The following is a 15444-nucleotide window of genomic DNA, read 5'->3' as shown; positions in this document are numbered from 1 at the left end:
CCTAACATCTTACTTTTAAAAGAATTAATGACTTTCAACAGAATCTAATATATACAATTATATTTTAAAATAAGATTTAGTATACTTCGTAACTAACTTTCTTTTTAGGAAATTACCCTGCATTGGTATTTAAAAACCACTCCTTGGCATAGATCCTAAGGATTCATCTCACTACCTTAGAAATACTTGCTCAACCATGTTTATTGCTACTCTATTCACAATAGCTAGGAAATGGAACCAGCCTAGATGTCCCTCAACTGATGAGCAGATAATGGAGATATGGCACATTTACACAATGGAGTACACGACAGTAAAGAAAAATGAAATTATGAAATTTGCAGGAAAATGGATGGATCTGGAAAGTATTATACTTACTGAGGTAACCCAAGCCCAGAAAGCCAAATGTCACATGTTCTATCATATGTGGATCACAGCTACAAATGATTGGACTTTTATGTGAGTAGGAATAAAACTCACTAGCACAGGCCAGTAAGCTAGAAAGGATATATAAAGGGAAAAGAACAGGAGGGAGGGGGTACTTAATAGGATGGTACTGTATATATGTAAGTAGAAGAACAGATTAATGGGGGTGAAAAGGCTTAAGTGAAGTTAGGGGAAGAGATCTGAGTAAAGGAAAGGTGGGAGGGAGAGTTAATCAAAACCTAAGAGGATATAAATAAGTCATATGGAATCCTATTTATTTATTTATTTATTTATTTATTTATTTATTTATTTGGACAATGGAACACTCAGAAGCCATAGATTGTTACTAGAAAATTTTCAGTGCCAGGGATGGGATACCTTCCAGTGACTTGTTGGCCAGGGAGGTCCCTGATGCCCCCAAAACATTATAGGCCATTGTCGAGGCCCCTGGTTTCCTAGCAGGAATAGATGGTAAGACTCTATTGCTGAAGACTCCACATACTTGGGCTGCAAGGCCACTGAGAAATCCTGCTAGAACTGAGCTGATAACCTCCAACATGTAGACCAGCTGACAGAAAGCTGGAAGAAGCCTGCATGCAGTTCAATGAGAGAAAGAGAAATCACCAGTGAAGATACTCAACAGTGGACACTGCAAGCCTTATATTTGGTCAACCAGGACAAATGAGCCAACAGGTGCAATAGTGGCACGTCTGTCATGATGGAAACCAACTGCCTTCTAATTGGACTGGAGGCCCACTCCATGGGAGGGAATACATCCGATACTGAAAACTTAGACCAGAGAAAGTCATTAGCCCTAGGGGTGTAAAGTCTGCTGCTGTCTTGCTAAATGTACATACTGTGCTTATCAAACTGCCCAGTAAGCACTCCTGTTAATGTTCATACCCTTATATTAATGCTACTCTCACTTTTTGTAGAGAATCTTCTCTTTTCAGATGGCAATGACCTTGGGACAACTCAGAAGGTATCATGGTGATGGAAAGAAATGACCACAGTGCTCAATACTGCAATATCTCTATCACACCTTCCAAGGCTCAGGGTCTAATGCGGAAGAGGTGGTGGAAAGAATGTAAGAGCCAGAGGAAGGGTAGGTCTCCATACAACATGCTCCCTCCAGACACAAAATGGCCTGGATATCCATGGCCTCACAGTGTCTGACACTACCTGCACAAGACCATCATAAGAGGAGGAAAAGATCATGATATCAAAATTAAAAGAGAGACCGATTGAGAGGGAGAAGGAGTATGATGGGGAATGGAGTTTCAAAGGGGAAAGTGTGGGGAGGGAGGGTATCACCATGGGGTATTTTTTATAATCATGGAAGTTGTTAATAAAAAATTGGAAGAAAGCCGGGTGTGGTGGTGCACGCCTTTAATCCCAGCACTCAGGAGGCAGAGGTAGGAGGATTACTGTGAGTTTGAGGCCACCCTGAGACTCCATAATGAATTCTAGGTAAGCCTAGGCTAGAGTGAGACCCTACCTCAAAAAAAAAAATTGGAAGAAAAAAAATAAGTCATATGGAAACATACTTTTTTGGATAATGGAACACTCAGAAGCCATAGACTGTTACTCAAAAATTTTCAGTACCAAGGATGGGACTCCTTCCAGTGACTTGTTGGCTAGGGAGGTCCCTGATGCCCCTAAAACATTACAGGCCAGTGCTGAGGCCCTTGGTTTCCCATCAGGATTAGATGGTTAGACCCTATTGCTGAAGACTCCACATACTCAGGCTGCAAGATCACTGAGAAATCCTGCTGGAACTGAGCTGATAACCTCCTCCATGTAGACCAGCTGACAGTAAGCTGGGAAAAGCCATGCTGCAATGCAGTTCAATGGGAGAGAGAGAATCACCAGTGAAGATACGATACTCAATAGTGGATACTGCAAGCCTTGTATTTGGCCAGCCAGGCCAAATGAGCTGGTGGGTGTAATAGTGGCATGTCTGTTATGGGGGAAACCAACCATCCTCTAATTTGACTAGAGGCCTGCTCCATGGGAGAGAATACATCCCTGATACTGAAAACCTACAACAGAAGTCATGAGCCCTAGGGGTGTAATGTCTGCTGGTGTCTGGCTGAATGTATATACTGAACTGCCCAGAAAGCACTTCTCTTAATGTTCATAGCCATATATTAATGCTACTCTCACTTTTGGTTAAAGAAGCTTCTCTTTTCAGATGGCAGTGACCTTGGGAGGACTCAGAAGGCACCATGGTGCTGAGAAGAAGTGACAGAAGAGTGTTCAGTACTGCAATATCTCTATCACACCTTCCACGGCTCAGGGTCCATTGTGCAAGAAGTGTTGAAAGAATGTAAGAGCCAAAGGAAGGGTAGGACTCCTTAGAATATGCTCCTCCAGACACAAAATGACCTGGATATCCATGACCTCACAGTGCCTGACACTATTTCTGGACATTATTAGGTTATTAAATATTTTTGCATGAATATCTTTGTGAACACGTTTGCTTAACTTCTTAGGATGAGCACCCAATAATAAATAGGGTTTGTAAAACAATGTTTATCAACATAATTAAAATTATTATAATCACTGTATAATGACTATACATATACTAAGTTATACTTAGTAAGTATTCTAGTACTATAACCTAGCCTTGATCATTATTATTGAAAATGCTTCTATTATCAGTTTGGTTTGATGGTTCTTTGATTTTTTTTTGTTTGTCGGGTGTGTGCATATGTTTATATGTGTAAAGGCACAAAGAGTCTCTTGCTGTTGTAAACAAATGCTGCCCAGCTTTATGTGAGTGGCTAAGGAATTAACGGACTGACAGGCTTTGTAACAAGCACCCTTACCTGCTGAGCCATCTCCCCAGCCTTTAGTTTGTTTGTTTGTTTCTTTCTTTTCTTCCTTGTTAAATATATTTTTTATATATTTTATTTATTTATGAGAGAGAGAGAGAGGGAGGGAGGGAAGGAGGGAGGAAGGGAGGGAGAAGCCGATCAAAAGAAAGAGAATGGGCGTGCCAGGGCTTCCAGCCACTGCAAACGAACTCCAGATGCACGTGCTTCTTCGTGCATCTGGTTTACGTGGGTCTTGGGGAATCAAACCAGGGTCCTTAGGCTTTGTAGGCAAATGCCTTAACCACTAAGCCATTTCCCCAGCCCCAGCCTGCAATGTCTTTGGATGTTAGAGAAGGTGAGTATACTTTGGATTTCTTCCTGGAAATTGTCTACTTATTTTCTTTGGTCAATTTTAAAAAATATTTTTATTTATTTGCAAGCAAAATGAGATAGGAGAGACACAGACAGAGAGAAGGGACATAAGGGTCTCCAGCTGCTGCAAACAGACTCCATATTCATGTGCCACCTTGTGTGTCTGGCTTTACATGGGTCCTGGGGAATTGAACTGGGGTCCTTAGGTTTCTCAGGCCAACGCCTTAACTGCTAAGCCATTTTCTCAGGCCCCTCTTTAGTCAATTTTCTTCTTAGAGATACTATAATTTCATGTTTGATTTTACCTGTGTGTTAATGCCAGAATTCTAAATTACAAAAGTTAAACCTTAATAAATGAATTCTATGACATGAAATGACAGTAGTATTTTATTAAGCCACTCTCTGATCTTCATTCTCATGTAGCCCAGCTGAGATGACAAAGCCTCCCTCTCTCTCTTTATGAAAATGTTCATTTGAATTTCTCTTAGAGGGACTGTTTTTAGAAATACAGCTTCAAAAAAGCACTCCATGCCCACAAAGATACCGATAGCAAAGTACTATGTAGAAATCCACAGGAAGCTGGTTAAATAAATGACATTAACTGCATGCAATATGGTCATTAAAATAATAAGGCATGAAAAAACTCAATGGCATGGAAAATTATTCAAATCAGTAAAGGTAAACACAGGTTACAAAGAAAACTTCTAAAATCAACTCATACATACACTAAAAATACACATACATAGAATAATAAAATCTAAGAACTGGTAAACAATGTAAAACATTTCGTTTTGTTTCATTTTGTAAATTTACTAAACTGTGTCTTCTCATGACCATAGTAATAAAAATAACCATAATTCATTATGGTTTCTTAAAAGATTTTTATTCAAATTCTCATCTGTTATGCTTATTTTAACAGAAAATGTATAAATGTCCTGTCTCACTAATTCATAAGAATTTCACTGTATTTCTATTAACAACAAAACTCCCAAATGAAGTGAGAAAACTGAGAAAAATTTTAAACTAAAATTTTTATTTAGTTTTTGAGGTAAGGTCTCGCCCAGGATGACCTGAAATTCACTATGTAGTCTCAGGGTGGCCTGGAACTCACAGTGATCCTCATACTTCAGTCTCCCCAATACTGGGATTAAAGGCATGTGCCACCATGCCCGACCATTCTGGTTATTTTAGATGCTACAAAATGATGTGAATCCAATGAAATGGAAAAATCCCACATAAGCTTTAAGAACCATTTTTCTATATATATTAGCATTTTTTCAAATATATACATGGGAAAAATGAGGTAATTGTAAAATGTGTAAGGACTAGGGACCCCAAAATTACATATATAAACCTTTCGAACACAGAATATAGACAATGGGCCTAGCCAGTGCTTGGGAACATGCCCACTGTCATGCCTAGGCCAGAAGTTAGTAAGTCAAATTATAAGCAAGGCCAAACCTCCACCACAGGAAATCATTGCTAACATGGCATATATAGCAAGGCAAATCACAAACACCCTAATTAACTGTTTCATACAACTTTTTAAAATGATTTTTAAAGGGTATATTCCCTCCAGTAGCTACTTGTTGGAATCACTGTTGGCGGCTGACACTATCTATAAGCCATTTCTGCCTGCCCCAGAAACTGTACCCTTTGCTGGGTGTAAAACAGGTGGGTTTTCAACACTGCTATAAATGCAGAAACATCACCTGCAGTTACACACCGTAACGCTTTGGGTTCTCTTGGGTGGGAGCAGGCCAACAGCCCCTTGGCAGGCTGTGGGAGGAGGCAGGAAGCCAGGGCTGCTGCAGGAGAATGAGGTGCTGAGGCAGCAGGCACCAAGGGCCGCCTACTAGGATGTGCCAGTCCCACACACATTTTGTTCACTTAGGGCAGCAACTCCAGCTGGGGGTAAAAAAGGAGAAGGACCCAAAAGGCGGGTGGAGAACAGAGCCAGACCCTACAGGGGCCTCCTCCAGACCTTGGAGGGCAGGATCAGGATTACATTGAAATTTTTAAAGATGAAAATATAATGAAACACAAGAAACTACTAAGCATCTGGCTTCCCTTTCAACAAGGTCAGCTGTTCTTATAATAGCTGGTGGCAACTTCATTAACATTCATTTCTCACAAACTACTAAGATAAACTTCTATTCATAATGGTAAAATAAACTATCCAAGCTGTGACCAAGTAGCTCTTCAAAAAAGCCACACTACCTGTACTTTGGTGAAAAGTCTTTCCCGTCCTCAGGAGGTGGCTCAGGTGGCATTATAAACACAGTGTGCTCACTTTTCTGTGAGTCATCTAGTTCTATCAATCTAGTATCTTCTGCTGAATCCAAATCAACCTGAAAATAAATAATTATCCAATTAACTTGCATGTAAGCAAGATCTAATTCTGAAATGTAGCAATAAGAAAAATATACCTTATCTGCTTTCTCTACACCTTTATCAGGAAACAACTAGAAAAGGAAAAAAGAAAATCTTAGTAAAAATATCTCCTGAATTTAATAAAAAATTTTATTTTAAATCCAATTTTAAAAATAAGATCTATGGGGCCTGATGGTCCACACCTTTCATACCAGCACTCAGAAGGCAGAGGTAGGAGGATCGCTACAAGTTAGAGGGTAGCCTGAGACTAGATAGTGAATTGCAGGTCAGTCTGAGCTAGAGTGAGACCCTATGTGAAGTTGGGTGTGGTAACTCACGCATTTTATCACAGCACTCAGAAGACTGGTTCACTGTGGATTCAAGGCCAGTCTTGGCTACACAGTGAGTTCCAGATCAGTCTAGGCAAGAGTAAGATGCTGTTTCAAAAATAAACAAACGTTTCAAAAATAAACAAACAAACAAACAAACAGGGCTGAAGAGGTGGCTTAGTGTTTAAAGCACTTGCCTGCAAAGCCTAAGGACCCAGGTTCAATTCTCCAGTACCCACATAAGCCAGATGCACATGGGGGTGCATGCATCTGGAATTCATTTGCAACAGCTAGAGGCCCTGGTGTGCCCATTCATTCTTTCTCTCTCTCAAATAAATTAAAAAAAAAAAATAAAACAAGCTAACAAACCAAAAAATACAGATCTTTTCTTTCCTAGTACCAGGTAGATTAAAAAAAATCATAATATATTTATAGGACCTATATGCTGAAAGCATCTTTGTTCTGTGGGTAATAGGAATTAAAAAAAAAATAGTTTTGGTGTCTTTTGTCTCCTCCTTTCTTCCTTCTCTTTTCTTTAAAAAAAAAAAAAAGAAAGAAACTTTTTTTTTTGAGGTAGGGTCTTGCTCTACCCCAGGTTAACCTGGAATTCATTACGTAGTCTGAGGTTAGCCTCAAATTCATGGAGATCCTCTTACCTCTGCCTCCCCAGTGCTGGAATTAAAGGCATGGGCCATCACACCTGGCTCTTTTGTTTTTAAATTTTATTTATTGGACTAGACAGATGTCTCAGCCTTTAAAAGTATTACCTGAAAAACATACCAGTCCAGGTTCAATTTCCCATTACTCATGTAAAGCCAGGCACACAAAATGGTACATGTGTCTGCAGTTTGCAGTGGCAAGAGGGCCTGGCACATCCATTCATTCTCTTCTCTCTCACTCAAGTAAATCAAAATAATATTTTAGGGGGGCTGGGCAAATGGCTCAATGGTTAAGGTGATTGCCTAAAGCCAGATACACAAGGTGGTACATGTGTCTGGAGTTCATTTATTGTAGTGGCTAGAGGCCCTGATGTACCCATTCTCCTCTCTCTATCTGGCGCACACGCTCTCTCTCTCTCAAATATGTAAGTAAGTAAATTAATTAAATATTAGAAAAATATTTTTGAGGAAAGTGCAACAGACTGCCTTTATTGTTTATGCAAGAATGAGAGGGACACACAGAGAGAGAACTGGCATGGCAGGGCCTCCAGCCATTGCAATCAAGCTCCAGACATGAGTATCCCCTTGTGTGCATGTACAAGCTTGTGTGCTTGTATCATTGTGTGTCTGGCTTATGTGGGACCTGGAGAGTTGAACATGAGTCCTGAGGTTCAGCAAGCACCTTAACTGCTAAGCCATCTCTACAGCCCTAGAAAAAATATTTTAAATTGTTTATACATTTGTATGGGAGGGAGTGTTTATGGGCACACCAGGGTCTTTTGCCACTGCAAACAAATGCCAGACACATGCCACATTTTACATCCGGCTTTATGTGGGGGATAGAGAATCAAGCCTGGGCTGTCAGGGTTTGCAAGCAAGAGCCTTTAACCTCTGAACCATCTCCACAGCCCCACCCTCCCTTTTTACACACACACACACACACACACACACACACACACACGTATGTATGAATGTATGTATGTACATATATACATATAGGCTCTTATGTAGCCAGGAATAAACTAGAACTTGATATATAGCCAATATTAGCCTTGAACTCATCATCCTCTTGCCTCAACCTCCCAAATACAGGGATTACAGGCATGTACCACCACATTTGGCTTTGATTAGTTCTCTCATAAAACTTATTCACAAACAAAAAATAGCCAATCTCAAGAGCAATCTCAAATAATATTCTCAGTTACTAACTGGGTGTGGTGGTGCACAGCTTTAATCCCAGTACTTGAGAGACAGAGAGGTAGGAGAATCACTGTGGATTCCAGGCCAGCCTGGGACTACAGAGTGAGACTCTACCTCAAAACGCACACACACACACACACACACACACACACACACACACACACACACACGTGTGGCTGGGGAAATGGCTCAGCAGTTAAATCACTTGCTTTCAGAGCCTAATGGCCAGGGTTCAATTCCCCAGTACCCACATAAAGCCATATACATAATAGGGCGCAAGCATCTGAAGTTCATCTGCAGTGGCATGAAGCCCTGGTCTGCCCATTCTCTCTGTATCTTTAAAATATCTATTTAAAAAGAGGGAGCTGGAGAGATGGCTTAGCAGTTAAGGCACTTGCCTGCAAAGCCTAAAGACGCAGGTTCAATTCCCAGGACCCACGTAAGTCAGATGCACAAGATGGTGCATGTGTCTGGAGTTTATTTGCAGTGGCTAGAGGCCCTGGTGTGCCCATTCTCTCTACCTGTCTCTCTCTCTCTGAAATAAATAAATAAAATACTTTTTTAAAAGGGCTGGGTGTGGTGTCACATGCATGTCATCCTAGCATTTGGGAAAAAGTAGAAGGACTATAAGTTCAAGGCTAGCCTGGCCTACAAAGCAAGTTCCAGGCCAGCCATGGCTACACAGTGAGACCTATCTCAAAAAAAAAAAAAAGGGTGGGAGTGACAGTGCTATGTGCCTTTGATTCCAGCAACTCAGAGGTAGAAGGAAGAGAATCAGGAGCTCAAGATTGTCTTTAGCTACACAGGCAGTTCAAAAAGAGCCTTTTAATATATTTTTATTTACTTGTTTGTAAGCAGGGGGGAAAATGGGCATGCCAGGGCCACTAGCCACTGCAAACGTATGCGCCACTTTGTGCATCTGGCCTTATGAGGGTACCGGGAACTGAACCCAGGTCCTTATGTTTTGCAGGCAAGTGCCTTAACCACTGACCCTTCTTTGCAGCCTCCTAAACCTTTTTTAAATAAAACTAGGGCTGGGGAATGGCTTCGTGGATAAGACATCTGCCTGCAAAGCCAAAGGACCCAGGTTCAACCCCCAAGACCCACATAAGCCAGATGCACAAAGTGGCGCATGCATCTGGAGTTTGCAGTGGCTGGAAGTTCTGGTGTGTCCTCTCTCTCTCTCTCTCTGTCTCTCCAATAAATAAATAAAAATAAAAAATATTTTAAAAGATAAATAATAAAACTAATTCATATATTCATTACATTAAAAAATGAGAAGCCAGAAAATGTTTTTAGTACTGAAATAATTATCAAACCAAAGATTTCAAGAGAAAACTTAACCATGTAAGATAGTAACTAGATATCACAAAGAAAAAATGTTTTTTTTAATTTATTTGTGCACACAAGTGTGTGCGTGTGTGTGTGCGTACATCAGGGTCTCTTGCTGCTGTAAACAAATGCCTGTCCGGGCAGCTCGGGAACTGAACCCAGGCTGGCAGCTTTTGCAAGCAAGCACCTTTTAACCACTGAGCTCTCTCTCCAGGCCCTAAGAAAGTGATTTTTGTCTTGTTTTGTTTTGTTTTGTTAAGGCAGGGTTTCACTCTAGCCCAGGCTGAACTGGAACTTATTGTGTGTAGCCCCAGGCTGGCCTTGAACTCATAACGACCCTTCTACCTCAGCCTCTTGGGTGTTGGGATTAAAGGTATGTGTCATCACACCCAGCTAGGAAAATGATTTTTAAGTCCTGAATCAATCAATCTCGGTCTCTATGTCTGTCTGTCTCTCTCTCTCTCACATACACACATAATTTGTCTTCCTCCTATTACATTGGGCTAACAATAATTATGATTATACAGGTAAGCCAAAATGGTGTTGTTTTTTTTTTTAACACAGTTATACACGACAAATTTTTACCTTCTCTATGCAGTCATCAAAAAAAGCCAATCCAGTATCTTTATCACTTACAAAACTGCATTCTTCAATGAAACGAATAAAAATCTGTGTGTTGGATAAAAGGGTATAGAATTTTGTATAGGCACGATCTCGACTTTTTAAAAATCCTGATGAAGAAAACAAAATTATAATTCAAATTTTAAAGAGGAACAAATATAAAACATTTTAAACTTATCTATATTGTGTTCTCATATATAAATTCACAGTTACATAAACTTTTTTTTTTTCTTTTTCTTTTTTAATCTCTTCAAGGCTGGCCTGGAACTCACAATGATCCTCCTACCTCTGCCTCCTGAGTGCTGGTATCAAAGGTATGTGCCACCACACCTGGCTCCCCTTAAACTTTCAACTAGATGCAATTATATAGTTCATGGAAAATGAGGTTAACTGTGGGAACTCAATTACGTATTTATTATACAATTACAGTAACATGATGTCTAGATATTTTTAATACATTTAAAAGGATACAGTACTTTTAATGCAGAGGAAACAAACATACATTACTCTAGCAGAGTCAGGACCAAGGGAACTATAAAGCACACTTGGGTGTTCTCTGTGCAAAAGTTACAGAAACTTTTAATTATCATATATAGCTCTTTTTGCCCGGTTCAACCACAAAGAAATTGGTATCAATCATTAAAAAAAAAAACAACTTTACTTTTATTTATTTATTTGAGAGAGCGAGAGCGTGAGCAAGCGAGCAAGAGAGAACGGGTGCGCCAGGGCCCCCAGCCACTGCAAACAAACTCCAGACACATATACCCCCTTGAGTATCTGGTTTACGTGGCTCCTGGGGAATCAAACCAAGGTCCTTTGGCTCTGCAGGCAAACACCTTAACCGCTAAGTCATCTCTCCTGCACGGTTTTCAATCATTTAACTGACTCGTGAATTTCCTCTGAGGAACCTATACCCTAGAGCCTTCAATCCAACACCATCAGGTAATTATTCCTGTGTGCCTAGTGAAAATTTCTGCTCAGTTAAGGTTCAACCCTCTGACTAAATCCATTCTTATCCCTAATAATCAGTAGTTCTTAGTCTTCTGAGAGAGGAATGTGAAAGGCTTGAGAACATTTTATTTTTATTTATATTTGAGAGAAAAAGAGGCAGAGAGAAGCCGGGCATGGCAGTGCATGCCTTTAATCCCAGCACTCGGGAGGCAGAGGTAGGAGGATCGCCGTGAGTTTGAGGCCACCCTGAGAATGCAGAGTGAATTCCAGGTCAGCCTGAGCTAGAGTGAGACCCTGCCTTGAAAAACCAAAAAAAAAAAAAAAAAAAAAGAAAGAAAGAAAGAAAGAGGCAGAGAGAAAGAGAGGCAGACAGAGAAGAGAGAGAATGAGCACACTAGGACTTCAGCCACTGCAAACAAACTCCTGAAGCATGTGCCACCTTGTGCATCTGGCTTATGTAGGTCCTAGGGAATCAAACCTGGGTCCTTTAGTTCTGTAGGCTAGCACCGCTAAACCAGCCCTCCGGTCCAGATTTGGAACTTTGAACTACAGAAGTCTTACAATGCTGTAAAAAGAGCTTAGTGGACCATTCTGATGGGAATTTGGAAGACCAGAGGGATGAGTGAAATATGGACTGTGGAGGCTGATCAAATGAGTTTTCAGAGGGGGAAATGACATGCTTATAAGGAACAGGGCTAGAGCATGTGATATTCTGGCAAAGAATCTGACTGCACTCTGCCTGTGTCCTGAGAACATGAGTGAAACTGAATTTAAAGTAATAGGCTAATGTGTGTGACAGAGGCAGAATGGCACAGAATCTGTGTCATGCTTCTTTTTGGTGCTGTGATTCAGATTTATATTGAAAGACAACAAAATATAGTGAATAAAGATATGAAAAATGTAGTGTGGCAAAGAAAGAAACATAAGCAAAGGGGCCTTTAATCCCAGCACTCGGGAGACAGAGGTAGGAGGATAGCCATGAGTTCCAAGGCCACCCTGAGACTAATAGGTTAGCCTGGACTAGAGTGAAACCCTGCCTGGGGGGGAGGATGGGGGAGGGAAGATGCCCTGAGGGAAACATCCAAGCCATTGAAAACTCAATAGAAAGAATACAAATTGTTTTCATAAGAAAGGCCTGAGGGAAGAAGGCTGGAGGTGGTCTCTGCTCCCCAGTGTCAGCATACAGTGCCTACTACAACTGAGATCCAAGGCCAGGCTTCATCCCATCTGGCCACAAAACTTGTCAGCATTGCCCACAGAGGGTTTGTTTTGGAAGAATGAAATATCCAAGCTCTAGGGTGTCACAGAGCATTACACCGTGGTTTTAGATAGCCACTGAGGTGAAGCAATGTGAGGCAGACTCAGCATCCCTGAAAGGAGGCCCTGAGACCACTGTGTGAAGCTGGGAAGAAGAACCCTAAATTGCAATGGAGACTTCAGGACTTGGAGATACCAGGACATTGGGCTATTTTGCAAGGAAAACTACAGGCTCTGAGTGGATTCTGCCCAGGAGAAAGACTATAGGCAGCACAGCTGGAGGGGCACAGATAGCCAAACCCTGTGGAGCCCAGAGGAACTCATCATAGTCATATACTGAACAGGGAGCTGCGGAATTTGGTGTTTTCCTTGCTGGTTTTGTTCTTGCTTTTGGTCCAATCTTTCTTTACTATGCTCTCATTCCCCCCTTTCAGAATGAGAATGTTTACTCTATACCATTATATGTTAGAAAAATGTTATCTTGTTAGAAAAATGTTAACTTTATATGTTAGAAAAATGTTAACTTGGGCGTGGTGGCGCACACCTTTAATCCCAGCACTCAGGAGGCAGAGGTATTTGATTGCCATGATGAGTTCAAGGCCAGCCTGAGACTCCAGAGTGAATTTCAGGTCAGCCTGGGCTAGAATGAGACCCTACCTTGAAAAACCAAAAAATAAAAAAGTAACTAGTGTCTTAAGTTTTATAAGACTCATGGTTAAAATACTGTTTAGCATCTCAGATGAGACTTTGGACTTAGCAGTTGTGGGGGATGGTAGGGTCTCACTGTATCCCACACTGACCTGGAATTTACTATATAGTCTCAGGCTGGCCTCAAACTCACAGCTATCCTACTACCTCTGCCTCCTGAGTTCAGGGATTAAAGGAATGTACCACCACACACAGCTTGAAATAAATACTTCTGTAACAATAACAAAGAGGAAATATTTTTGTGTGTATGTGCATGTGTGTGTGTGTGTGTGTGTGTGTGTGTGTGTGAGAGAAAACCAGGTGTGAACATCACTTTTCATCTTATTTACTGAAACACAATCTCTCACTTGAACCTAGAGCTCACCAATTTTGGCTAGTCTAGCAGCCAGCTTGTCCCTGGAACCCATCTATTTCAACCTCTCTAGTGCTGGGATTATAGGTGCGCATCACTGTTCCCAGCATGTATGTGGGTGCTGCAAATCTGACCTCAGGTCTTCATGTTGCACAACAAGTGCTCCATGCCAGAAAATATTTTTTATTACAAGTAAAAGCTACTGTGGGCTGGAGAGATGGCTTAGTGGTTAAGACACTTGCCTGTGAAGGCTAAGGACCCAGGCTTGATTCCCCAGAACCCACGTAAGCCAGATGCACAGGGTGGTACATGAATGTAGGGTTCATTTGCAGTGGCTGGAGGCTCCAGTGCACCAATCATTTTCTCTCTCACACATAAATAAATAAGCAACTAACTTCAGTGCTACTCACCCTGGCGATCAAACAATGAGTCTACAGCTGTGGCTTTATTCGATGGAGCCTCTGTGATTGGTCTGAGATATGTCCTATATCCTTTTAAAATGGACGCCATAAATCGCAAAAATGCCTCTTGGATTTCCATCTCAAGTTGTGTCATCTTTTTTTGCCAAGAGAAATCTGCTTCAATTGGAGTCATCTCGATTGCTGAAATTTCTTGAGTTTTTTGGTGAACTGAAAAAGGCAGTAAAAACAAAATACAACCTTTATATATATATATTGCTTAAATGTTTGTTTATTTGTAAACTGAGACAGACAGACAAAGAGAGCATGAATGTACAAGGGTCTCTTGTCATTATAAATGAGCTCCAGACACATGTGCCACTTTGTGCATCTGGCTTTACGTGGGTACTGGAAAACTGAACCCAAGCCGTCAGGCTTTGCAAACAAGCACCTTAACTACTGAACAATCTCTCCAGTCCCGAAGGTACCTATTTAAGTAATAGTCAAAGCCCCTAACTTTTTAGGGGAGTGGAGGAGTCACAGTCTTACTATATCCTTGCTATGTATATGTAAACCAGCCTGGCTTCAGGCTCCTACACCTTCCTGTCTTAGCCTCCCTAGTGCTGGGATTACAGATATAGGGCCCTCCAGGTCATCTTTGGCTATGGAGCAAACTGGAGGCCAGCCTAGACAACAAGAGTTCCTGACTTACATACACACAGGCCTGCCTGCACAAGGGCCTGGGATGTAGCTCAGTTGGTAGTGTTCTTGCCTCCCATGTATGAGGCCCTAGGTTTACTCCTTAGCACTATGTAAGATGGACATGTTAGTGCACACCTGTAACCCCAGCACTGGGTGGGGAGGAAGGGTCAGAAGTTCAAAGTCATCCCTGGCTATAAAGAATTTGAGTTGAGCCAGGTGTGGTGACACACACCTTTAATCCCAGCACTCGGGAGGCAGAGGTAGTAGGATTGTGAGTTCAAGGCCAGGCTGAGACTCCATAGTGAATTCCAGGTCAGCCTGGGCTAGAGTGAGATCCTACTTTGAAAAAACAAAAACAAAAAAAAAAGAAAGAGTTTGAGTTGAGGCATCCTGGGCCTCATGTCTCAAACAAAGAGGGGAGCTGCTGCCTAGCTTTCATAGTGGCAGACTGCAGGGAAGAAAAGCAACACTCTTCATCGGCAGGGGAGCACGTATGCTCTACAACTGACCTGCCATGTTAGATGCGCTCAATGGTGCACTAGTGGTATAACTGTTATAATGACAGCCACCTGCTGTCTGACTGGATTACTGTGTGCTTGGCCCTAAACAGGAGTTCTGTATTGTTCCTTCCAAGGCTCAGGGAACTTAAAGGAAGAAGGGTGGGGGATGGGGAGGATGGGTACAGCCTGCTATCTCCTGAACACTATGACCATTACATCTACAAACTCACAGCAGCTGTAATTTCCTGCCCAAGAGTGAGCAAGTCACCACTCCACGTGGATGGAGGAGGGAATCATAAAAGTGCTATTGGCAGTGAATGGTTGCCAGGGCAGGGTTATGTTCTTCAGTGGTGTAGCCACTGGTAAGTTGTCCACTAAACTTCCCACCCATGCTCATGCAAGCATTAACTCAGCGAGTCACAATTTTTTTTTAAATTACAATAAATAG

The 15444-nt window shown here is 41.5% G+C and overlaps 1 protein-coding gene and 1 non-coding gene across 3 annotated transcripts in view; both read right to left on the bottom strand.

Annotated features, from left to right (window-relative positions):
• The window catches only part of Dennd4c (DENN domain containing 4C), a 143715-nt gene that overhangs the window by 61454 nt on the left and 66817 nt on the right, over nucleotides 1-15444 (bottom strand). For both annotated transcript variants that reach the window (XM_045148693.1, XM_045148685.1), the window contains exons 12-15: nucleotides 13807-14025; nucleotides 10093-10238; nucleotides 6044-6079; nucleotides 5835-5965 (exon numbers count right to left, since the gene is read on the bottom strand). In XM_045148693.1, the coding sequence (XP_045004628.1) occupies nucleotides 5835-5965; nucleotides 6044-6079; nucleotides 10093-10238; nucleotides 13807-14025 (532 nt within the window). The remainder of the gene's footprint in view (nucleotides 1-5834; nucleotides 5966-6043; nucleotides 6080-10092; nucleotides 10239-13806; nucleotides 14026-15444) is intronic.
• On the bottom strand, nucleotides 10563-10692 carry LOC123457856. Its single transcript, XR_006635216.1, has one exon. It is a non-coding gene; the product is annotated as a small nucleolar RNA SNORA22 (small nucleolar RNA).

Source organism: Jaculus jaculus, chromosome 1 (genome assembly GCF_020740685.1).
Source record: "Jaculus jaculus isolate mJacJac1 chromosome 1, mJacJac1.mat.Y.cur, whole genome shotgun sequence".
Classification (NCBI taxonomy): Eukaryota; Metazoa; Chordata; class Mammalia; order Rodentia; family Dipodidae; genus Jaculus; species Jaculus jaculus.
Note: the sequence above shows the minus strand (reverse complement) of the source record. Positions and strands in the feature narration are given on the sequence as shown.